Genomic DNA, 27,112 nt, shown 5'->3' with positions numbered 1-27,112 from the left:
GTCCATGTCTGACTCTTTGCAACCCTGTGGACTATAGCCCGCCAGGCTCCTCTATCTGTTGGAGAGAATACTGGAGTGGGTTGCCACTTCCTTCTCCAGGGAATCTTCCTTACCCAGAGATTGAACCTGTGTCTCCTGCATTACAGGTGGATTCTTTACTTGCTGAACCATTGGGGAAGCCCTAAGTAACTCATCCAATCTTCTCTGCTTATCTAATTTTGTTTCATCTATATTCTAATAACCCAAATCTTTATCACCAGCGTGGCCCTGCCCTCCAGATTAGTGAGCCTACTCTCAACCATACTATGGTACTTACTAACTCCAATTCAGTGAATGCAAATATACTCATTTTTCTCCTCTGACTCTGGTGCTAGGTTTTTTCAATCAATTTCTCACTAAAAATATCTAAAAATGCTGAACTAACAAAAACAAGTCTAAGAGCAATGAAGTGACAGTACAGCAGGCTAAAACTGACAAGAAAATGGCTATCTACACAGCTAGCTAATAAAAATATCTTTTGGCTGGCGGTACATTTCTCGATTTTGATAAATCTAAACTTTTCATTTTGACAGTCTCACGGGACAGAAGGAAAATAAATCAAAGCCAAGGGTATACACAAGGTAGGCAAGGAATCTAACAGAAAACTCTTCACCTAATAAACCAGAACCTCAAAAGGACATATCCCCAGGGGGCAAACAGTGAAAAGTTAACCAGTACTCATAGATTGGCCTGGGTTTGCCTTGCCTGATGGTCCAGGAAATATCAAGCCTTCAATCTGGAATAAGGTGATCCCACATAAACTGTAATCCCAGGGCTTGCCAAAGACAAACACATTTTCTATGCAAGAAATTACCTTCATCCTAGGATTCAAATTCCTGTAACTAATTCTCTTAAGTCCGACACAAAACACAGTAAAAGAAAGCCACGTACACAAAAAACATTGTACCATGTGTAAAAACCAGTAGAGCAAAGTACCACCAAGACTTAAAATACTAGGATTATCAGAGACCATAAAATAATTGTTTCTTACATTTAAAGAAATGAAAGATAAACTGAAAATATATATAGAAAAAAGAAAAGTGAAAGTGAAGTCACTCAGTCGTGTCCGACTCTTTGCGACCCCATGGACTGTATAGCCTACCAGGCTCCTCAGTCCATGGGATTTTCCAGGCAAGAATACTGGAGTGGGTTGCCATTTCCTTCTCCAGGGGATCTTCCAGACCCAGGGATCGAACCCGGGTCTCCCACATTATAGGCACACGCTTTACCGTCTGAGCTACCAGGGAAGCTCCATACAGAAAAAAGGAAGTTGTAAAAAAATTACCTAGCAAATTTGCCGAAGTACCAGACAGAACTTATAGAAGGGAAAAATTTTAAACTCAATGATACATGCAAAAGCTGATCAAATACAGGTGAAGAGAGAATTGGTGAAATAGGAAATAGATCAGAAGAAATAATCCAGAAGAAACTCTGGAAAGATAAAAAGACAGAAAACACAGACGAGAATGTACGATGATAAGGTGAGAATCTAGTCAGATGTCAGAGAACTGACTCTGAGTTTAGGTAGATTTCAAAAAACTTGACAAAGCAGTATTGGAAGAGATATAGCTGAGATTTCTAGAAATGAGGAAAGACACCAACAGATTCTGAAAGTCTAAGAAATATTAAGCAGGATAAATAAAAAGAAATCCATACTCAACAAACCACAGAGGAAGAAAGACTATAAAGCACCCGTCCTCCCTCAGGAAAGCCTCTTTCAACATCTAACAAAACAACAAAAAAAGGCATAAGCCCTCCTTTCTCCCTTCAGTTGCATTCCTCAGAAGTTAACAATTCAATGAGAGCAAAAGGAACCTTCTCAAATCAACCTCTTCATACTATACCTCCATCACTGTTCCCCTCCTCTGTAATAATGTCCAGTAGTCTCTCAAAAGCATTTTCAAAAGCAACAATTTTCTGGATTGCTCCATTGCTTCTTGTTAGTGCCTGTAGTAGTAAGACGCCCTTATGGAGAAGAAAGATAATGTTGAGTGCAATACAACTTTTTAAAGACATTTAAAGATTACTTTAAAAATCACAGAGATTTAGAAGTGGCAGGAATTTTACAAGTCCAACTCCTTTGCTTTATAGATAGGGAAAAAAAGGATACAGAAGGTGAGCAATTTGCCTCCCTAAACTATACAGATTTCAAAAGACAGACCCCCTGACTAGAATCCATGTCTAGCAATTCCTAATTCAGTTCCTTTTTTCACCACTCAATTACAAATATACAACAATTCTTGTACATTCATCAGTCATTACGTAGTTTTCACTGTGGTCTAAGAGAGCTGAACATGATTGTATCTATCTCGGTAATGCCTCTGTATGGACTTCACAATAGTAACAGTAAGAAACTGTGAAATCAGTAATATAAGTCAATAAACACCACCACATTCTAGCAGGGAAAGTTCAAGTATTCTTGTAATTAGTCAGCATGCAAATTCTCCAGATTTAATTCTAAAAGTTGACAGGTGGAAAAAAAAAAAAGGAAGGATGAGAATTCATATCTCACGACTGGCATGTCTAGTACAAAACAATTCTCTGTAGTCTTTGATTATGATTTTTAGTTTTACTCAGTTCCTACTGAGCCAGATTTAGTTTATATATCTGCAACCACTTAATCATTCAAGAAAAACTGTTAACCATTTCTGCTTATTTCATTATCAAACAAGAATTTTACGAGTTCACAGGGAGTCTAACGATATCATAATGGTCAAAGAGACAGAAAATATTTAATGAAAAAAGCAGATATTACTTAGAGGAAGAGGAATATCAACTAATTCAAAAGTGCCTAAGAGGCCAATTAGCTGTTGGCCGTCCATACTTGGCAGGTCAGTATTCATACAAGACAAAAATGCCCAGAGCCTTATTGCACTTGTCCTACTCATCTTTCTGACTGTCCACTCTCAACATTAATATGAGCGAGAAAGAGAAAGTGGTTACGTCAAATTCTCCTACTTAATGAGTTTAACTGCTAACAAAGGAGGAAGAAATACAGTGGAAGAACACTAAGGCTATGAATTAGATACAGCAGGTTTTATAAAGTTCTGGTTACTGCCTGTACAACTTGAAGCAAATTACATAAATTCTGTGTGTAATTTATATAATGTAAGTCTCAGTACACCCATGTGTAAAACGAGGATGGTATCTTTGTCAGAGGGTTTTTACGAGGACTAAAGGAAATAAAATAGCCCCCACAGAGCCCAAGTTTTCACTGCATATCAGTTTCTTTTACCTATTATGAGAAATATTCCTCTATTCAAACATATCCACTAAAATGTTATTGAAAATCAAAGTATACACTCATTGGTCATTGAAAGTAAGTGGACACCAATTCCTGACTTTAAAAACTGGCAATTAAAGGGATTTATCGATTTATCCTTTCTTTCACATATGAATTATAATTCAGGGTAATAAAATACACTGTTCCATGAAGTAAACTTCCTCTTTGAGGAAGATTACAGCTGAATAAATGTGAAAGAATGATAAGTTCTAGAAATCATTTTGAAACTCTTAACAAAATAACTGATTCAGGCAATGTTCATTAATGAATGATAGGCTATAATGGACGAAAGGATCCACGAAGGGATCTGAATGTCATCACCTGAATCAAATCCACTGATCATACAAGTGAGACAGCCAGGTATTTCATTTTCTGATGTGTTGCAAACTACCTCACCCAGGGAACATCAAAGCAAAGAGGTGAACCAAAATCTAATCAAGGCCTTTAGAAAAGTAACAGATATTAACAATCAAATGTAATGAGAGAACCTTGTCTGGATCCTGATTTGGAAACCAACTGTGAAAGACATTTATGAGAGAACTGGGAAACTTGAGTACAGAATAGTTATCTTATTTAAACTGAGGGCTAAGACAAACTTGTTATCTCATTAAATGTGATAATTGCATTGTAGTTATATAAGGAAACACATACACACTACATGTATACTGAAGTATGCAGTAGTGAAATTATACAGAAATAGTGAAATCAGACAGGTTGATTCCTTTTAAATATTTCAGTTAAAAATAAAGGAGAAGAAATAAATTAAAAAAAATAAAGGAGAACGGTGAGGGGAGGGGTAGATGAAGCAAGTATAAAATCTTGAAAATTAAGGGGTTTAGGGGATGGGTTTGTCTGTGTTTTCTCTACTTTTGTGTGTGCTTACATTTCTCATAAAAATAAACTAAAGAATGCAATTACAGACTATCACTTAGAAGTGAGCTGGTACCTAGAGTTTTCTCAACCTTTCTCACTAATTTTTAAGCACTAACTTGAATAAATATGATATTTTAGTGCATCTATGAAAAATGACCAACTAATTCTCTAAATCCAGATCAAAATCAATTTTTCAAATATAGAACAAACTGAGACTAAAAATCTTTACCAATAGGCTCCCTGAGAGATTTAGTCATGTTGGTAACTATCACTGAATGCAATGAGAAATATTAAAAAGAAAGAAAAAAAGGAAATCAAAATTTTAAAAGAAGGATGAAGAAAGAAAACAATACAAAAGAGCGAGGGGAAGCAGTATACTATTCTAGGCAGTCACAGAGTGCCACTAGTGACTGCCAGGGTGCCGGTTAGTTTCTTCTGATTGCTATACGGTATAATACGCTGCTTATTACATAACACTCAATAGTAAGTATGCACAAAAAAATCAAATGAATTTATTAAACCAAAGAAAAGATGGCTGTAAAACTCCAAAATCTAAGAAACATTATAGCAAAAATATAACTTAATCCCTAATTGTAAAATTAATGAAAATCAACATAAATAGAGAATCATTTTATCCGTCTCAAATAAAAACAGGAAAAAAGGTTAGGAGTAGAAAAAAAGAAAAACACTAGATAGTTAAAAGAAGTGCTATATTTAAAAACCAAGATAATGCAGTTATATACACACACAAATTATATCTGAAAATGAAAATAAATGATAATAATAAAAAATAAAATAAATGATACAGGAAGAGAGAATTTCTTTATTAATTGGTTTGTATGTATGTAATAATTCTTTATTAATTGGTATGTACCTTATTTGAACTGAGGACCAAGAAAGGAGTAGAATAACAAATTTGGGTTTAAGATACATAGTAGTATTTTAGTCAAGAAAAGACACTAAAAATTCCTAATAGGTACACAATTCTTAAAACAATATTAAGGAATAAAAAAAAGTCCTCAGAAACTAATACATTTTAGAGCAATTTTCCTCCAATTAAAAAATAAATTAAAAAAATTAAAAAGCCCTTCTTACGAGTTTCATTACTATATTATTTCGTCACTTATAATACTGCATTCACATACATACTACAAAGTTTTAAATACAAAACTAAAAATACTGTCTGTATGGATAAGAAGTCAAGAGCACTTCAGTTTTGTCTTTGCTTTGCCATGAACCAGTTGTGAGACCAAGAACAATCCAAATAGTATTTACTAGCACTTAAGATGGGGAAGGAACAAGGCCGGGTGCCACAAATACAAAGATCATAAGACATCCCTAACAAAGAACAAGTCACTTGGTTTCTGTGCATCCTGGGCCTCTCAGTGTGAATATGGAGACTAAATTAGTTTGATAAGATCTCCTAGCTCTAAAGTTAATTTTAAAGATTTTTCCAATTGCTATCTAAGTACTGTAGTTTTGGTCAAGTTGTAGATAACAGAAAAAAATGGTCAAGCAGCAAAACAGTATTGCATCAAAACAAAACAGTACAGGTCAACATAAAATACTCAAATGTATATGCAAATATTAAAATAAATCAGAATGAAGAATTAACTCCAGAGCAAATCATGTGAGTTACACAGAGATTACAAGGAAAATCCTTTGAAATATATTCAATCAATTAAGGGTGGAGAGTTCAAATGCAGCACTTTGTTAAGTTTATGCAGTTCAATGTCTAGGGATGTTTCTTGTACTCTCTCTGGAGACACAGTTTGGGATCAGTACAACCTTTCAGAAAAAGATGGAAGAAATCCTAATCTTGTAGAAGGCATAAAGTCGAATAGCAAAATCATTTCTGCCTACTGAATAGGCAGAAAACAAAGAAATAATGGGGCCTTGTATATAACTTTAAAAGGTCTAAACCATTAACCCAATTTTCCAAATCTAATTTCTTATAACTCTGAAAAAGGGTCAACAAAGATTTCATTTGCAAAGAGAGAATAAAAGCTGCATATTCTTAGGCTTAAAAAAAAATTTTTAACTTACATCATTACGTATAACTTCCCTGGAATCTGCTAATAAGTCCATCAATCTTGAAACACCTAGAACATATAACCATGTGTAAAACACTGGCAGATAAAAAATACCAATAGTGATTCAAATTATAAACAATTTATTAACACATCATTTCAGTTATAAAAGTGATCCTTACTTTTATTTTCTTGTTATTTGTTTGTTTGTTTGTTTTGTTTATGATCTTCACTTAGACAAAACATCTTTTTTTGCCTTGTCATGAGGCATGTTGGATCTCAGAACCCTGACCAGGCATAGAACCTACACCCCTTGCATTCAAAGAGCAGTCTTAACCACTAGACTACCAGAGAAGTCTGTGATCCTCACTTTTAAATCAAAATAATATAAGGAAGATGAGTCACTTACCCATGGGACTGACTAAAATAATCTGCTGAACCTGAGGCCCTAGTTGTTTTAAAAGAGAAGTAAGAAGCTTCACACCAGGCCAGCGGACATGGAAATCAAACTCCTACAATATAAGAATTCGAAATATTTAACATCTGTAATTCATATTTTCAAGATAAACTTTTTTTTTTCAATTAGTAGTATGGTACCAAAAACTATAAGCAAACAAAAAGAGTTTAGCAAACTTTAAAAAAGTAATTTAAGAAATAAAAAGAAAAGTTATAAATGATCAAACTGATTAAACTATTATTGACTAGATATAGTTGTACTTTGTAAAAATGGAAACAAGCAGACAGTATTTGAAGAGATTATTTAGGTCTTAAAACAAACATGTGAATCTATTGCAAGGATACAACAAATTTCACTATCTTAAAAAGGAACATATGTATTGCTTCCTCAATAACACCCAAAAGGGCAACAAAAGCAGCTTATTAAGATGACAAAAACAACAAAGTTCTTTACTTACCTCCAATAAAGATAAGAGAAGAGTGACATTTTCTTGCTGCTTAATGAAAATTTCTGTAAACTGGCTTCCCAAATCTTCACTCTGTCTTGTGGAGTTTTCTTCTGTAACATTCAAAGATAAAGTACTTGAACATGATGCTTTATTATTTTAAAGTATCTGTTTTGCTGAAGATGCTAAGCAGAACTGATAATTTTCTTGGAACAGTGTGGCTGGAAGTGGTATCACGATTATGCTGGAAGGACATATCCTTAAAATTACTTTCAGTGTCATTTAAATAAATTTTTATTCTTTAAATGTTTATGATATTCAAAGAAAATGTATTTAGATCTCCACATTTTCTCAAGGTCATTTTTAGGTTAAACTTCTAATTAGAGTACAAGGGAACTTACTGGGGTGATGAAAATATTCTATCTCAAATTGATACTGGATACTGGTTATGCTACTATATACACACAGCACTGTACAACCCCTAAGAATAAATTTTAATGGACGTAAATTATACCCCAAAATTCCCTCCCTGCAAAAGATTGCTTAACACATAGTCCTTGCTGACTCTTAGTCTCTTACTGTTACTGAGTTAAATAATTTGATTTTAAAGTTAAACCAAACATCTAAAGAGTCTTCAGTATCTTTTTCAAAAAAATTAACATATACATCCTAGAAAGTTATTTGGCAGTAAAAACAGAATTTGCATGTAATTTTTCATTCATTTTTTAAAAGATTTTATATTTGTCCTTAAGATTTAATTCTTTATCCATTGTTTCAATGTACTCTGTCAAAAAAAATATAAAGGGTCACTAAAAACTGAGGCAACAACTGCCAAAGCAAATTAGCATTTAAAATCTGCCTACCCTATAAATGCAATATAGAGATGGCAAATACACTACTCCCATCCCCTCATCTATTCCAGACACATCTATTCCTTTTCCACATGTTGCTCCAGGCAGTGACTATAGACAATGGAGTTGGCAGTCAAGATCAAACATATTTATTATCCCTCAAATTGTTCTTTTTTCAAGTGTTAGGTTTTAATATTAATATACTTTAGAAATAGAAAAAACACAGCAGACCCAAAAAGCAAGACAATCCAACACTGATAGTGATATTCTCATTATTTGAAGAGAAAAGAAAGAGACCAAAGTAGAAAACAAAAGTTTTCACATTTTAAGTTATTAATATAACCTAATTTTGTAGCATATTAATTAATATGCTGGGTTCATCCTTCAGAAATCCTAAGAAATATTTCTCTTATCATCTTTTTTTTATCAGTAGAAGAATTCACTGTTTCTGAACCTTAAAACTATATTACTAAAATATACTTTACTTTTAAAAGGACTAGTCTGGCTGTGCTAAGAAGATGCCAAGGGAAGGAGGGAAATAATAGGCAGTTCATTTAGGAGGCAATAATCAAGGTAAGCAGTGAAGGTGGCTTAGAGAGTGGTCATAATTCTCATGAAAATAGAAGGAACAGGATTTGTTGGCATATTCCTTAGAGGAGTGTGAAAAGGGGAGAAAAATAAAAGGAAGAGTGATTCTGAGGTTTCTGCCTGAAGAAGTGGAAGGATGGCACTGCTACTTACTGAAGATTACAAACACTGGAAGAAGTAAGCTGACAATACATAGAGAACCAGAGGTTTAGTTTTGAATGTGTTCAGTTTGAGGCACATAAAAACTTGAGTGGGGTTATCAATCAACTGGATAAACGAAAGCATAACTGTTAGTGGATAGGTTTGGGTTGGACATATATATTAAAATGGTAAACATAAAAATGGTATTTATAGTCATAAGACTGGATGATAAAGGACATCTACAAAAAACATAGCTAACATCAGAACTTAATGGTAAAAGACTGAATGATTTTCACTTAAGATGAGGAAAAAGGCAAGAATATCCACTTTCACCAATTCTAATCAACATCATACGGGAGTTCTTAGTGTCACAGGGCAGAAAAAGAATAAAAGGCATACAGGCTGAAAATAAAGAAGTGAACTGTATTTATGCTTGTCTATGTAGAAAATCCTATGGAATCTACAAAAAACCTATTAGAGAGTGAGTTTAGCAAAGTTTCTGAATAAAATGCCAATATACAAAATTAATGGCATTTCTATATACTGATGATAAAAAATTAGAAATTCAAAATTTAAAAATGGCACTAATTAAATAAGAGTGCCAGAAAGTATTAAAGACTTAGGGGTAAATCTGATAAAAGATGTATAAAATCTATATACTCTGAAAACTCCAAAATGGTGATGAGAGAAATTAAGATTTAAATAATATACATACTGCATTCCTGTATTATTGTTGTTGTTATTTAGTTGCTAAGTAGTGTCTGACTCTCTTGTGACCCCATGGACTGCAGCCCACTAGGCTCCTCTGTCCATGGGATTTCCTAGGCAAGAACACTGGAATGGGTTGCCATTTTCTTCTACAGGGGATCGTCCCAATCCACCATCTCCTGCATTTGCAGGAGGATTCTTTATCAATAAGCCACTAGGGAAAAGCTTTTGTATTAGAAGGCTCAAGATTGTTAAAATATCAGTTTGCTCTCATATCAATCTGCAGATTTAATGGAATCCCAATCAAAATATCAATAAGCATTTTTTAGGTAGAAACTGACAAAGTGATTCTAAAATTGATATGGGAGTGTTAAGGACCAAAAAGAGCCAAAATAATTTTGAGAAAGAACAAAAGTCGGAGGACTTACACTGGTAAAGATTTACTATAAAGATAAGAGTAACCAACAGGGGCTTCTCAGGTGGCGCAGGGGTAAAGAATTCACCTGCCAATACAGAAGACACAGAGACACAAGTTAGATCCCTGGGTCAGGAAGATCGCCTGGAGTAGGAAATGGCAGCCAACTCCAGTATTCTTGCCTGGAACATTCCACGGACAGAGGAGCCTGGCGGGCTACAGTCCAGGAGGTTGCAAAGAGCTGGACACGACTGAGCATATTCACACGCACAGTAACCAATACCATGTCATGCAGGCAATATGAAAGACACAGAGACCAATAGAATAGTAAGTCTAGAAACAGACCCATTGGTTTGCAGACTTAATTACAAGAGTTAAAACTATACAACTTTTAAAAGAAACCACAGGAGAAAATGTTAATGATTTTAGGTTTGGTAAAGATTTCATAAATAGGAAAAAAAAAAAAGATTTCATAAATAGGAAAAAAAAAAGATTTCATAAATAGGAAACAAAAGGCCAAAATTATATAAGAAAAATAATCAATAAACTGGAATTAATGAAAATTAAAAATTTTGCTCTTCAAAATACGTTAGGAAAATAAAAAGGCTCAAAGACTGAAAGTATTTGTGAAACATATATCACAAGGACTTTTATCTAGAATATATACAGAACTCTTACAAACTGAAGTATAAGAAGACACTGAGTTAAAAAAAAAAAAGAACAAGGGATCTGAATAAACATGTCACCAAAGAAAGTAAAAGGGCTTCCCTGATCTCAGTTGGTAATGAATCCACCTGCAATGCAGGAGACCCTGGTTCAATTCCTGGATCAGGAAGATCCCCTGGAGAAGGGAAAGGCTACCCACTCCAGTATTCTGGCCTGGAAAATTCCATGAACTGTATAGTCCATGGGGTTGCTAAGAGTTGGACATGACTGAGCAACTTTCACTTCACTTCACAGAAAGTATATGGGTGGCAAATAGTCACATGAAAAACTGTCAATATAATTATTTATTGTGAAAATATAAATCAAAACTACCATGAGATACCGTTTCACATCCATCAGAACCGCTAAAATTTAAAAAGATAGAAAGTATTGGACAGGATGCGGAGGAAATAGAATTCTTATACACTGCCAGTGGGAATGTTAAATGGTATAACTACTTGGAAATACAGTTTGGTTACTTCTTGTAAAGGTAAACATACACCTACTCTATCACTTAGCTAATCTCTTCTTAGGTATTTATTCAACAGAAATGAAAATATATGTCCACAAAAAGACTTGTACATAGAAGCTTCACGGGTAACAGCTAAAAACTTGGACAAACAATCCAAATGCTCACCAACGAGGGAAGGGATTAACATATTGTTATATATTCATACAACAGCAATAAAAAAAGGATTAAACTCTAGATATACACTATGAATGAAACTCAGAATAATTATGCTGAGTAAAAGAAGCCAGACCAAAATAAACCAAAAAGAGAGTATATATTGTATGATCTTATTTATATAAAAATTCCAGAAAAATGCAAATAATCTACAGTAATCACAGATCTATGATTAAATGGGGCTAGAAGGAGGAATTGATTACAAACAAGCACAAAGAAACTTGGGATATGTTCGTTATTTTGGTGGTAGTGATGGTTTCATGGGTTTATACATATGTCAAAATTCATCAAACTGTATATTTACACATTTATTATATTTTAATTATAATTCAATAAAGTTGTGTGTGGGAGGAAAAAATTTAATTGGAGACATCAAGTTAAGTATTTGAATATACATATATGGATATCAGTGGAGAGGTCTGGGTTGGACATATATATTTGAGAGGCAGGCATCCAGACTGTACTTGAAGTCACAAGCCTAGATGAGGCTACCGAAGGAAAAAATAGAGAAGGAAAGAAATCCAAGCCCTGGGACATTCCAATGTTAAAGACTGGCGAGAAAAGAAAGAAAACAACAAATGAGACAAAGAAAGAGGAGCCCAGTGAGACCGGAAGAAAATCAGGGAGACTGAGAAATGAATGAAGAAGTGTTTCAAGGAGAAAGGAGCAATTACCGGTCAAATACTATCTCTGAACTTAACATGACTGAGAAATAAAGTAGCACTGCTAACATAGGCAGAATTTGTTTATGAACAGAATGGCTAGCCTGTGTGGTGTAGTCAGACACTTTTCTGAAAGGCAGTAAAGTGAAAAGAAAGCTCACAAAGGTTTTAAGTCAGACTGATTATACCCATATTCATCCATTTAGTCACATTACTTTGGGCAAATAGCCCAACTGTATCAAGCTTCAGATTCCTTACTTGTAAAATGGGAAGTTTTCTTTTACACAGGCTTTCCCTTAAGGATCTGAAGTAACTAAAACATCTAGCACAGTGTTTGGTGAATAGTAAGTGCTCAGTAACAGTAACAACATGGTCATCATCATCCCTAACACAGGATTTCTCAACCTTGGCACTACTGACCATGACATTGTTGTTGAGAGGCTCCCCAAGCAATGCAAGATGTTTACCTGCACCCCTGGCCTTTACCCACAAGATGCCAATTGCAATTCATTACAGTTACTCAAGTTGGGACAACCAAACATGTCTCCAGACGTTGACAAATGTCCTTCAGGTGGCAGGAGGGGCCGAACTGCCCTTAAGAACCACAGTCCTAAGATTTATAACACACTATATATCTACATGCATTGATATTATCAAGTTTTGTTTTTTTTGGTCAGTTCCTTGATCAGGGATCCAATCTGGGCCCTTGGCAGTGAAAGTGTGGACCACCAGGGAATTCCCTCAAGTTTCAAATTATACAGAACATAACAACCTCCTTTTAATGATTCAAAAAAATTTTCAGATTCTTATAAGGTTACTACTAATGAGTATTATACCAAGATGCAAAAGATGTCTAAGAAAAAGTATAACCTATGATATTCCCAGAAACATGCTTATCTGTAAACAAATCCTGTCACTGATATTTTACCTTATATCTTTCTCATAAAAGTTGTATGCAATCTACTAAAATAAGTAGTTACTTGAGTTCATGATTGATTGGATGCCAAATAAACTTGTTTCATTTTTTTTAAACATTAGTAAACAATTTTTTCTCCTTTTAGTTCCATTTTTTTAGATTAATGGTGGCTTCAGAAGAATTGCCTAGGGAAGTGGTCATTATTTCCATTATTTCAGGGAAAACAGGTAAAGGACGACATGAAGGGATTAAAAAAGCTACATTTGAAAGCTATCATCATGTTACTTCATAATTATTATGTCAAGGGTATTAAATTAAAGGGGCAAAGGCTTGATGCAAAAAAGGCCTAATAAAATCATAAGGAAGTCTAATACTCAAACATAACTAGCACAGACTCAAGGGACAATATCTATCACTGATCTGCTTAAAAGATTTCCTGCTGTTCCTTTGGGAGCAGATAAAACCCTGTGCCCTGATTATTCACACATCTCTGAAAGTAAAATTCTGCATGGTACATTGTGGTTTTCAATACTCAAAGCTAAATTTATCTATGGAGTTGGAAAAAAACTCAGACTAGGTAAGTAGCAGGAACTACACTCCCTTTCCATTTTATTTGCAAGGTGATGTGATGATGGGAAGGGAGATAACAAAGAAACTGGGAAAGATACAAGAATTGGGGAGCTAATAAAACCTTTTGAAAATCTCCCTCTTTAGAATCAGCTATGAAAAACAGCCCTGATTCCCATGGTATGGTAAATGCCCTTTATCCCATAAAATTTCACAAGGTTTGCTGGGCTAATGAGCCTATCTTGTTTATCGCTACCCTGGAACCCTAAGAAACCATGGCTATGTGGGGGATGGCACCAAGAACAAATACTTAGCCAAAATCTATAGATAAAAAAGCAAAGAAAACTGCGCAAAAAGCGGCCCACACATGTCAAGAGAAAAACTCCATATATATGAGAAATGTTGAAAAGGCAAGTAGCTTAACTGTCTCCCCCTTAGAACTGTTTCCTTCTAACAGAGTATTAATACAATCGCAGCAATGCAATGACCTAATTGTGATGCTTTGAAGGTTATTTTACATTTGCATATTTTCATATTTATTACATGAAAGCATACTTGGGTATATAAGTAACAATGCTTTTGAAATATAATTTATTTTAAAATGGTTTTTATGAGTGTTGCGAATATAGTAGAGAATATAAACTCAACTACAGGGACAAGACAGGAATGCACATGAGTGAAGCAGTCCAGGTGTAAGACTATAAATGAGGATGGAGACTATGTGCTCATCTAAGGAAAGCAGCAGCTCCTCAGCTCCAACTGACTGCTGCCATGGGACAGTGCAGGCCCAGGTGTCATCAGTTTTCAGATTTTTTTAGCAGTTCAAAATCTAAAAAGTGATATCAAAGTACCCCATTTTTAATGCTGCTGCTGCTGCTGCTAAGTCGCTTCAGTCGTGTCTGACTCTGTGCGACCCCATGGACGGCAGCCCACCAGGCTCCCCCCGTCCCTGGGATTCTCCAGGCAAGAACACTGGAGTGGGTTGCCATTTCCTTCTCCAATGCATGAAAGTGAAAAGTGAAAGGGAAGTCGCTCAGTTGTGTCGTGTCCGACTCTGTGCAACCCCACGGGCTGCAGCCTACCAGGCTCCTCTGTCCATGGGATTTTCCAGGCAAGAGTACTGGAGTAGGGTGCCATTTTTAATGTTAGCGACTTATTTATTATTTAAAATACTAAGTGGTCAAACAACATTTCATGTAAGACAGACAATGCCCTTGGTCCCAAAGACTGTGACCTCTAGAGAAGGGTTCAAAATAAAAGTCAATGGAATTTGGGGGACTTCCCTGGCGCTCCAGTAGTTAGGAGTCCATGCTTCTACTGCAGGGTGCATGGGTTTGATATCTGGCCAGGGAACTAAGATCCCACATGCCACACAGTGCAGCCAAAAAAAAAGATTGACATTTGGGAGAATATTCAAACTTATAAGTTAATCTTAAAAGGAAGGGAGGAAAACCAAATACAGATTTGATGGATTCTTCCTATGAAATATTTTTATGTGGACAAATGCAAATAACCAAGCTGTGGGTTTAAGTCTTGGTTAGTATTTCTCAAAATCCAGGATTGTGTGGCATGTGTTAACAGGTATCTCATGAAAGCAAGCACAGGTACACAAATATATCTGGATTAAACAAAACTGAATAGGCTTTTTGCAGAATTCTCAATATTTACTACACTAATGTAAATTTTGGGACATTTCAGAGGGAGATACAGTATGTTATACTTAACTACAGACATCTTTTAATACAGAGAACTCTAGAACTTTTGTGCTATACTATAAGGAACACAAATTTAACCAAAGAAGAAGTTTAATTTAGTGCAGGCATTGAGCACAAGCTAATAACTTAGCAAGAAGTAGATTTAATACTATACATGCAATTTATTCTGTAGCTATACTCTATAAAATACTATAGCTTAGCAGTATATAATTAAGATCTATGTTTTGAATTGAATTAGTAAAGTAAGAGCCTGTTCCAAGGATCTATGGTTCCTTCTGATTTAATATTAACTAAAAAATTGTTAGTGAGATGTACTCTACTTCCTTCAAGTTACAGTCATAAAACAACACTTCTAAATTTTAATGAAGAGTCCCACAAAAATTTGCTAAGTGATTTAAGTAACATACAAAGCTACTTTGATGTAGAAGTTAATCAAGCTAAAACTACAACACTAATTATATCTAAAGATTGTAAAACAAAACTAGATTCATGAAATACTATGTTTTTATAAGTAGGCAAAAGTATGAAACACGTAAACAATCCCTTTTCAACCAATATAATTATTTAAAAAATTCCAGAGTTAAGTCTATTTTTTAACATCCTATAGGTTATGTACTATTTGGTATACTTATTATAACTTGTAAAAGCTTTGTTGTTTAGTTATTAAGTTACGTCTGACTCTGTTGTGACCCTATGGACTGTAATCCGCCAGGCTCCTCTGTTCATGGGATTCCCCAGGCAAGAATACTAGAGTGGGTTGCCATTTCCTTCTAAAGGGGATGTTCCCCACCCAGGGATTGAACCCCAGTCTCATGCACTGGCAGGCAGATTCTTTGCCACCAGGGAATCCCAAATGAAAAATTAAGAACAAAATGACCTTTTGAAATTATAGTGAAAATAAACCTAAGACAGGCATATCAAATTAAAGATTGCTTTTTAAAAAGTCCATATAAACCTCTGGAAACATTTCACACCTATTTATGTGGCTTTTAACTAAATATGTATATATACATTTACTCTTCAAATGTATTTACAGTTGTGTTTTTTCCAGTTATATATACAATATTAAAAAACATTCTGGACCTTCTCGTTGAAACTCCACATTAAGTTCATAATCCGTGTTACGGAGGACAAAAGAAATATTCTGATAAAAGTAGTTATAACTCAAAGTGAGGGAATACCAAGTAATCTTTTGCACTGTGGTCAATTAGTTAAAGAAGCAGACCTAAACTTTTAAACATCTGTCTGCTTTTCTGATTATTAAATCAGAAAACTATGGACTTCAAAAAAAGGTATAAAAAATTTGTTACCCTATTTAGTAGACAATATTATGTAAGTTATATATCTCTGGGGTTTCTCTTTAGTAAAGAGAAAAATGCTACCTACCTCACAGTTTGCTAACAGGATCAAATAAGATAAAGGACATAAAAGCACTGTAAACTTTAAACTCTATAAATAGGATGAAATAATAATAGTATTACTCAACAAGGACACAGCATTTTCGCAAGAATTAATTAATATTAATTAATTAGGCAGTCAATATTATCTACTTTGAAACAAGGGGTTCAAATTTCACAAAAGGTAATGTTATATAGCTTAAAAGTTAGTTTCTTTGTTAGCTTTTTGTTAGGTATAGGAAATTTTGTCATGTACCATTTTAAACCTACTTTAGATGAGGATTTTTCTTCTTCATTTTAAAAAGTTAAGGATCTCAGGAAAAATAGTAAAACAAAAAAAAAATGTGGTTACTTTAAATTAACTATGAGGAAAAGAAGAATCAATGTTAAAAAGTAAATGGAAATTGAATTGGACCACTAGAAAAAAGGCAATATTGGTGAGTTTTATAAATTAATATTAAAAAATGTCAGTAACCAGGCCTTGTGCATGCATAATTTTAAAGGGACAATATAAACATATAAGTATTCTCTGAACTGGAATACCTTCCAGTTCTTCTTGAATATAGGTAAAATGTATATGTATACACATATATGTGTATACATACTCAAATATTATTTTTAAATAAACTGGCTCAAAAATTCCCCTCTGGAAATACATAAGTAATTCTAATAAATTGTCCTACCAGAGAAAAAACTTTAATTTCATTAAAATATGTACTAGAATATTTTCTGTGTCCTGGACAATAAATAATTTAGTAGTCATAGAAATGATAAATAATAATATAAGATTATAAAATATTCCTTTTTAATGAAGGAATTCTTATATATTAAAATAAATCTCAAGATTTTTTTTTACCAGCCAGAAGAAACTCACTTGACTGTGTCCTTTTATATTATCAGAAATTATGCCTAAAAGCATCATGCATATTAAATGCAATCTTTTACCTTCAACATCATCTGAAAAGGTAGACAAATAAAAGTGGGTGATAAAGAAAACTTTTTTATGTAGCAGTATTCACAATAAAATAAATAAGAGCTTAAAAACATCAAATAAGCAGTATCATTTCTTAAAGGAAAAGCTTCATACTCATTTTACTCAAATATTTTAGATATTCTAATAGATATAGCATGTGCTATATATGCAGAGTTATGAGATATATTTACCAATAAATTGAAGGATTATTAAAATAACTCCAATGAAGTTGAATTCATTTTAAAATGAAGTTCATTATGTCAGCTAAGAAATATCTTTTAATGAAGCAGTAAAGAGAAAGTATCAATAATAGAATTGAAGGCCCTATTTCTCAGTATCTAGATTTCTAAAAATTGACTCAGGCTATTAGCCTGCTGCTGCTACTGCTAAGTCACTTCAGTTGTGTCTGACTCTGTGTGACCCCATAGATGGCAGCCTGCCAGGCTCCCCCGTCCCGGGGATTCTCCAGGCAAGAGTATTAGAGTAGGGTGCCATTGCCTTCTCCAAGGCTATTAACCTAAGTTCGTATTTTAATCTTTCCTAGAAAAAATGACTCCACTATTGTAGTTTCTAGAATTGTTTACCTGGTTTCATCCAAAGAATCACTTTTTGGATGGTAAATTAAAAATAAGGAGCCCAAATACATTAACAGAAGCAAAAAAATAGACTTAAACATTACTAGATTATGAATTTATAACAAAGCAAAATCACCTAATTGATGCTAAACAGTTTCTTAAAAACACAAAAATTATATTAAAAAAAAGAACTAAATTTTCAATCTGAAACAACTAAGAAAAAATGTAATGTTTTCTAATAAGTGTAACTGCATCTAATTTTCTGAGAAATGACTAGTGGAAATAAGTATCTTTTTCTTCAAGATGGTGGTACTGTATTTAAGCACTGTTATGTAACTGACAGCCTCTTTTTCAATGAGAACCAAATTATGTTTACTAAAGATTTTTTTACCCCTGAGAAATTAATAAAGCTGTAAGGTAGATATCACAGAGAAATAAAAATTTAAGAGAAAGGATATTCGACTCTAAGAAATTGTGATTATGCAACACAACCCAGTTTCAAATGTTATTACTGGTATTTTGTGAAATTAATAATATCTATATATATTTCTGTTCCACTTTTACTTTAATAAAATATGAATAAATATTATCTAAACATTTCTTTATGTTAGCTACTCAGATTTTGGAGGACCCTATAATTTCAGTCTAAATTAGACTTATAATATGCATGAATATCACCCTTTAGATTGTCTAGAAAAATGAAAAACCCACTATGTCCTATTGCAACAGTCAATGTGAAATAAGGAAAGCACTTTTCAAGAGCATTGTAAAATGTTACTCAGTGTCTGTTTTCATAATACATGGAATAAAATGTATGGACTTCCAGTCAAGTATTTCACATGCTGGGATTTCCCTGGTGGCCAAGAGGTTAGGATTCCAGGCTTTCATTGCCATGGCCTGGGTTCAATCCCCAGTTGGGGAACTGAGATCCTACAAACTGCATGGTGTGGCCAAAAATCAAACACACAAAAACAAAAAACCTTCTAAATATAAAAAGTTAACATAAGATCTATGTTAGAAATTCAAGTATATATCAGGAACAATTCCTCTAACTTCATACTGCTCACCATATAACATATAAATAAATGTTTGATTTTTAATCAATAGCCAAAAATGATTATTTAACTGAGAGATTACTAATATTCATTCTGCTTAACTAAAATCAATAAAGAGAGAATAATATATTTTAAAAAGAAGAATCTAATTCCACCTCCAAATCACATACAAAGCAGTCATCTTAAAGATATTTTATGTTTTCCCTTTATTGATTAGAACAAAAGAAGAAAAAAAAAATCTTAAAAATAAATTTATAAAAAAATCAACCCTAAAACAGCAAAAATGGCACAATCCAGTTAATTTTATGTACAGAAAATACAGTGAAAGAAACTTACCTACTTCTTCCTCTTCATCATTAGATATTATATTATACAGTGTGTCCAAAGCATAACCTATTATTTCAGAATCCGAACTGGAAGAAAGAAATTATTACACTTATACACTGCCAGTTAGAGTATAAGCTGTTATGACTATTTTAGACTTTTCTTTGACAAGATTGTATAAAACACTAATCTCACTTCTGAAGACCCAACCCTAAGAAAATATCAGAGTGCAAACTGTGAAGACATATAAAGGTCTATTTTTTGTAATAATAATGAAAAATTAGAAGCAACCTAAATGTCCAATATTTTTAAAAAGTGTGGTAAATCCATATAGCAGCAATTAAAAAATGTATGTTTAAAGAATGTTTAATGACATGGTAATTAAAACACCCCTGATTTAATGCCAGTAGGAAAAAAATGGAATACAACAATCAATGTGAAGAATGATCCCATCTACGAAAAACCATATATATATTCACGTGTGTATGTATATATTTTAAGGAAACCTTATAAATCAATTTGGAAAAGAAATCCAACTTTAAAACAAGCAAAATCAGCACAAGCCAGGTAATTTTTTAAGTCTGTGTGTATGTTTACATATATGTTTTATCATAAATATGTTATAAAGTGTTACCTCTAGTTGGATCTCTAGAATTTGTTTCCTTGATCTGTATTTTATTTTCTTAAAAAAAAAAATTACAGTAAACATTTACGACATTTATAACATCAGGAAGTATAAAATTTTTTCCTTTTACTCATTTGTTTCAGGAAGTATAAGATTTTTTTATCTTTTTCTCTTTTGTTTCAGGAAGTATAATTTGTTTTGTTTTGTTTTGTGGCATGTGGGATCTTAGTTCCCTGACTAGGGATTGAAACTATACTCCCTGCATTCAAAGTGGAGAGTCTTTTAATCACTGGACTGCCAAGAAGTCTAAGGAAGTAAATTTTTTGTTGTTTGATGAACAGATAAAATTTGAAAGCACAATGGAAGATGATGGCATTCAGACTGAAAAGCAAGAATGAGACACAGGTCAGAAAGATTCAATAAATATAAAGAAGTGATGAGGAGTGAAAGCAAAAATGAGGTACAGAGGGTCCCAACCAGAGGATGTAAATATCAAATAAAACAGATCTTTAAAATTATTATTACTTGTTTTTGAGAAACTTAAGAGGGACATCTCTTAAGAGACCTTTGAGAAAGCAGGAATAGAAGGAAACTTCCTCAAAATGAAAATCTGACAACTAACATCATATGTAATGGTGAAAGACTAAATGCTTCACCCCTAAGATTAATAACAAGATAATGATGTCTCCTCTAGCCACTTCTACTCAACATTGAACTAGAGGTTCTAGCTAGAGCATTTGGCTAGAAAAGGAAATAAAAAACGTACAGATTAGAAAGGAAGAACTAAAACTATCCCATTCACTGATGACATGACCTCGTACATAGAAAATTCTAAGGAAACCACTAGAACTAGTAAATAAATTCAGCAAGGTTGAAGGACACATGCTTAACATAGAAAAAAAAAATCAACTGTACTTCTCTATACTAGCAACGAACAATCAGACAATAACAATTTTTAAATTTCATTTAAGTAACATAGAAAAGTTTTAAATACTTTGAAATAAATTTTACTAAAGTCCAAGACTTATACACTGAAAACTACAAAACAATGTTGAAAGAAATTATGTAGAACTCAAATAAATGAAAAGATATTCTGTGTTCATGAATCGGAAGATGTAATGTTGTAAACATGGTAATATACCCCAACTTGACTTACAGATTCACACAATCCCTATAAAAATCCCACCTACCAGCTGATCGTAAATCTGTATGGGAATGCTGGGAATGCAGCGTATCCAGAATAGCCAAAATAATATTCAAAAAGAAGAATGAAGTTGAAGGACTCACATTTTCTGATTTCAAAACTTCCTATAAAATTACAGTAATGAAGACAATACTGGCATAAGGACAGACACAGATTAATAAAGTAAAGCCAAACATTTCTTTCAGTTTATTTCAGTTGATTTTTGGCAAGGGTGCGAAGACCGCTCAATGAAGAAAGAATAGTGTCTTCAACAAATGGTGTGATGGACAATTTACACCCACATGCAAAAAGCTGGATTCTAATTTCACACCTTATATAAAAATTAACTCAAAATGTGATACAAGATTTAAAAATAAGAGTTAAAACTATAAAACTCTTAGATGAAAGCACAGGTACAAATATTCAAAACCCTGGATTAGGCAATGGTTTCTTAGATATGATACTAAAAGCATAAGCAAGAAAAGATAAAACAGATAAACTGGATTTTGTCAAAAGTAAAAATATCTGTCCTTCAAATGACACTGTTAAGAAAGTGAAAAGAAAACCCAAATATGGGAAAAAATACTTGCAAATCGTATGTTTATTAAGGGATTTGTATCCAGAATAATATACAACTGAATAATAAAAAGAGAACTTAAAAAAAAAGACAAGTAAACAAATTAAAATTAGGCAAAAGGCTCAGTCATTTCTCTAATAAAGACACATGAATGGTAAATAAACACATGGAAAGACACTCAACAATAATTAGGAATATGCAAAGCATAAGTCATTAGGTATGTGCAAAGGAAAACTACAAGATACACTCACTAGGATGGCCATTTTTAAAAAAGGGCAATAAAAAAATGTTGGTGAAGAGAAACTGGACCTTTACACCTGCAGACTAAGATGTAAGATGGCATAGCCCCCCTACGTAAGAGTTTGGCAGTTTCTCAAAAGTTAAACTACATGACCCAACAATTGCATTCTTTTATACAAAATATATGTTCACTCAAAAACCAGTACACAAATGTTCATAACAGCATTATTCCTAACAGTCAAAAAATGGAAATACCCCCAAATGTCTGTCAACAGATGAATGGATAAAAAACAGGCAATATCCGTGTGTGTGTGTGTTAGTCGCTCAGTTGTGTCCTACTCTTTGTGACAGCTCCATGGCCAAAGAATTTCCCAGGCAAAAATACCACAGTGGGTTGCTATTTCCTTCTCCAGGGGATCTTTCCTGGAATACTATTCAGCCATCAAAAGGGATGGAATATACTAATATATGTTACAACATGGATGGACTTTGAAATACTATGCTAAGTGAAAGAAGCCAGACACAAAAGTCCCACATTTTAGGATTCCATTTATATGAAATGTTCAAAACAGTCAAATTTATACAGACAAAAAGTAGATTAGTTGTTGCTAGGCACTTGGAACGGGGTTGGTAGGCATTAGGCAATGACAACTAATGGATACTATCGTTTTTGAAGTGATGAAAATGTTCTGGAATTAGATAGTGGTGATAGTTATACAACTTTGTGAATATACTAAAACCACTGAAATGTACACTTAAAAAAAAAAAACAATTATTGAGATGACATGGTTTGGAAACATTAGTTTCTGTCAGACAACTTTCAGGCCCCAAATGTGAGACTTGGGAGAATAAAGAGTTGCTCCTCAAGTTTTAATAGAAATGGACCCATGGACAGATGGAGTTTCAAGACATGCCAAGAAAGGGAACACAGCTCTCTGTGATGCAGCCAAGGATGAAGGGGATTCAGTTGAAGGATTCTTAGAGTATTAGTTAGATGGGCCAAGAGCATAAGCATAAAAGAGTAATGAAGATGAGAAGTGGAAAGAGATGGCTGCAGAATATATACCTTTGCAATCAATGAAGTTAAGAAAGCACTCGTAGCATGTTTTGAGAACAGAAGATAACAGATAAATATAGAAGACAAATGGATATGGAATTTGACACAAGAAAAGAAATAAAACACAAGAAGGTTCACAGACGTTTGGCTTTGTTGTCTAAGATGCATAATAAAATACCCATCAGCCTCTAATACAATCAATTATTAGTTCACACATTCACAAGGCTACATGGTACACCTTATTTCTATATGGTACACCTTATGATGCCTGGCACAGAGTAAATGTGCAATAAATGTTTTTTAAAATGTATTTCTTAACCTTTATATCAAGACTATTATTTTCTACTGTGCCCTAAAAGTGACAATAAGGGCCACTTTATATAAGGGGTAGCATTCTGCTTTCTGTATCAAGAGAGTAGTTGTTTCATAAGCAATTTTGTAAGACTCAATGAGAAATGGCATGCATAAAGATACATGGAAAAAAATTACATGTATGTTTAATAATCACACTAATTTTTTTGATCTAACATTTGTTTTCTCATAACTTATTCTTTAAAGCAGATAGCAATCTTGGGTTACTTTATTAGTTTTCTATTGACGCTGTAGCAAATTACTACAAATTCAGTGGTTTATACAACGCAAATATACTGTTCCGGAAGTCAGAGAGCTGAAATGGGTCTCAGTGGACTAAAGTCAAGGTCTCATCACAGGTGCCTTCTTTTCTGATGCCTTTCAGGGAGAATCCATTTCCTTGCCTTTTCCAGGTCTAGAGGCGCCCTCTCACTTCTAAAACCAGCAAAGACAGATGGAGGTCTTTTCATTTTACTTCATTCTGACCTCTTCTTTTGCATTCCTCTTCAACTTTTGAGAAGCCTTAGGATTACCCTGGGCCCACCTGGCTAATCCAACATAATTTCTCTATCTAAAAATCCATAACTTAATCATATCTCCAAAGTTCCTTCTGCCATCTAAGGTAACATTTATAGGTTGTGCTGAGAGAATATAAACATCTTTGGGTGACCATTATCTTCCTACTGCAGTTGCCCACCTGGTATTAAAGTAACAGATAGTACTGCAGCTGCCCACTCCAGTGTTAACAACAGATAGTTCTAGAATAACATCTGATGGATTTAATCAAACACATTAGAATTAATTGGCTTTGGGGGCTTTCCTGGTGGTCCAATGGTTAAGACTCTGCGATCCCAATGCAGGTGGCCCAGGTCCGATCCCTGGTCAGGGAAGTAGATTCTAAATGCAACTAAGAGTCCGCATACTGCAATAAAGAGCAAAGATCCCATGGGCTGTTAAGACACAGTACAGCCAAATGAATAAATAACAAAAACAAAAATTAGTTGGCTTTGAAAGGTGGCCAACATGAGTTACACTGAGGAGGATAGCAAAGATTCTATTCAGTATGAACAAGCAGCTGGGCACTGATGAAATACAATTTTAAAAGACGTTATGAGTTTTGACAGACAGGCAGCATCTAAGTCTTTAAAAAGCTTACATGCGGGACTTCTTTGGTGGTTCAGTGGTTAAGAACTTGCCATCTGATGCAGGGGACATGGGTTCAATCCCTGGTGGGGGAAATAAGCTCCCCCATGTGCTCAGAACCACATGCTGGAACTACTGAGCCCACAAGCTCTGGAGCCTGTGTGCTGCAACTAGGACCTGATGCAGCCAAATAAAGAAAGAAATCTATATATATTTTTTAATGCTTATATGCTTTGCTTTGTTTGAGGAACTTGGACTTCACACTGCACTCAGTTGCTTAAATGCATTAAACAGGTGAGTAATAGAAGGTTTACACTTCAGACAGATAATTCTTGAAATGAATGGAAAGACAAAGAGGTCAGAGGCAAAGAATAGAGTCTGGAGGTGGTGGGTGGTTTTAAATTATGTTAAAAAAAAAAACAAAAAAACCTCTCTGTTACAGCTCTCATCAAAAGGTGGACCCTAAGTCTCCTCTTCTTAAGTACAGGCTGTATTTATTAACTTGCTTCTAGTAAAGTAGAATGTAATGGGACTGACGATAGGTGACTCCTAAGACAAAGTCCTAAAAGGCATTGTGGCTTTCTCTCTATTCTCACTTGCTCTGGGAGAAGCCAGTTTCCCGTATCATGAGGATACTCAAGCAGTCCTTTAAAAAGAGTAACAAGGTGAGATATTGAGGCCTCTTGCCTCAGGTGAGTGCGCCATCTCGGAATCAGATACTCCAGCCCGAATCAAGCCTTCAGATGACTCCAGTCCTGGCTGACATCTTGTGCACAACCTCATAAGACACCTTGAGCCAGAACCAGCTAGCTAAGCCACTTCTGAATTCCTGACCCACAGGAACTGCGACATAATAAATATTTGTTATTTTGAGCCAGGAAGCTTTGAGGTAATTTATTACACAGCAATAGATAACTAATACAGTGACTGTGAAAATGACTTAAGTGATTGATACTGAGAGCCAAAACTAGGACTGACAACTGAAATCAAGAGAATTCAGGGACTCCAGCTTTTTTTTTGGTCTGGATGGGCATAATGGGTTAAGCAGAGGGATGAGTTCAGCACAAAACTTCCAGTTTCTTATTTTAATGGAAAGGTGATACTGGGATAAACTTGGGTCAAAGGCAGCTGAGGTGGATCAGGCGGGTGAGGGGATGTGGTGGAGTATTATATTAGCAGGACAACCAGAGACATATTAACTTTTGAACATTTTGAATTTAAGACACCTGTGAAGAGATCTTGATATGGTGGAAATGTAAACTGAGGAGCTAAAGCTTGTAAGATATTTTTAACTAGGGATAAGATCTAAAGTTGTTCGTGTACAGTTGTTAATTAAAAACAAAGATGCAGATGCTCTCTTAAAGAGAAACTGAAAGAACAAAAACTAGGCTGAGTGACTTTTCTCTTAAGACTTCACTCTATTAGTATGAGTTTAATTCTCTCCCCTCAGAAAGACAAAGTCTAGATAACTGATATAACATATAATATGTATATTACAGAATAGTACGCTACAGTATATCTAAGTGAAAATCAATACATTAATTTGTTCCATTCAAACTCCAAATTTTAAACCTTTAATTGACAGTTACTTCACTCCATTTTTATATAATGGTAAGCTCTCAATCCCTGAAGGTTTAGATTATGTCTGTCCTAAATGCTTAGCACAATGGTTTGGATCTAGTGTCCAATAACTGTTTACTGAAATGACAACTGAAAGTAAAAACTTAGGTAGCCTTAATCATTTCTGGACCAGTGACTCTAAAACAAATTAATTAAAATTTTAAGAAAAATTAGGGAGAAAAATCATTAAACAGACATACCGATCTGTTTGTAAAACACGAATAAGATGTTCCATAGCTTGAATACCCACTTCCAAGCGGTATTTCTGCACAAAAGAAAAATGTTATTTAAGAAAGGAATATCCAACTTAATAACCTTACTAACTGATAAAGTGTTACAGACCTTAGATAACGATTTGAGGGCTCGCACAGCATCTCTTCGATCATCCAGTAAAGTAGATGAAGCTACTCTGTCACAAAGCTTTTGAATCTGTCATGGAAAAATGAAATAACATAAATAGAATAAAAAGGAAAAAAAAAGATACATAAAGTTTTCTCCAAAATTTATACCATTTAATCTGAGGGGGAAAAAAAAGGATGTCACTATTTAGGTAGTATTACACGTATCAAATAGATTTTTCACAGAGACTTGAAAAATGGAAGCGGTACAAGAGAAGTCAAATAAAGTTAAGTCATATAAACTGAAAAATTAAAAGAAATTAATAGAATCAGAGGTTTGCAAATGTACCTATTACAGCTCTTTGAACTAAGAAGGATCCATTAGGGCTATGGTATATGATGTGTTAATAAAGTTAATAAACAAAAATTTTTAAAGTGATGATTGCTTACATCATAACTTCACTCTAATGTTTCCACTACATATCTGAATGAGAATAGTCAGAAACTGTTTATCAAAAATTTAGTTTTAAGTGTGCCTCAAAAATCTAAAAGGGTGAAATGTTTTAAGCATCTA

The 27,112-nt window shown here is 34.0% G+C and overlaps 1 protein-coding gene across 4 annotated transcripts in view; it reads right to left on the bottom strand.

Moving 5' to 3' along the window:
- The window catches only part of USO1 (USO1 vesicle transport factor), a 75,490-nt gene that overhangs the window by 30,340 nt on the left and 18,038 nt on the right, over positions 1-27,112 (bottom strand). For 2 of the 4 annotated variants that reach the window (XM_040237083.1, XM_040237086.1), the window contains exons 2-9: positions 26,543-26,629; positions 26,401-26,465; positions 19,417-19,493; positions 17,423-17,434; positions 7,140-7,240; positions 6,635-6,737; positions 6,242-6,297; positions 1,884-2,004 (exon numbers count right to left, since the gene is read on the bottom strand). In XM_040237083.1, coding sequence (XP_040093017.1) covers positions 1,884-2,004; positions 6,242-6,297; positions 6,635-6,737; positions 7,140-7,240; positions 17,423-17,434; positions 19,417-19,493; positions 26,401-26,465; positions 26,543-26,629 — 622 coding nt within the window. The remainder of the gene's footprint in view (positions 1-1,883; positions 2,005-6,241; positions 6,298-6,634; positions 6,738-7,139; positions 7,241-17,422; positions 17,435-19,416; positions 19,494-26,400; positions 26,466-26,542; positions 26,630-27,112) is intronic. The other 2 variants (XM_040237087.1, XM_040237084.1) reach the window with 1 other exon arrangement.

This window comes from Oryx dammah, unplaced genomic scaffold (genome assembly GCF_014754425.2).
Source record: "Oryx dammah isolate SB20612 unplaced genomic scaffold, SCBI_Odam_1.1 HiC_scaffold_3, whole genome shotgun sequence".
In the NCBI taxonomy this organism is placed as follows: Eukaryota; Metazoa; Chordata; class Mammalia; order Artiodactyla; family Bovidae; genus Oryx; species Oryx dammah.
The sequence above is the reverse complement of the archived record's forward strand: the minus strand, read 5'-3'. Positions and strand labels throughout refer to the sequence as shown.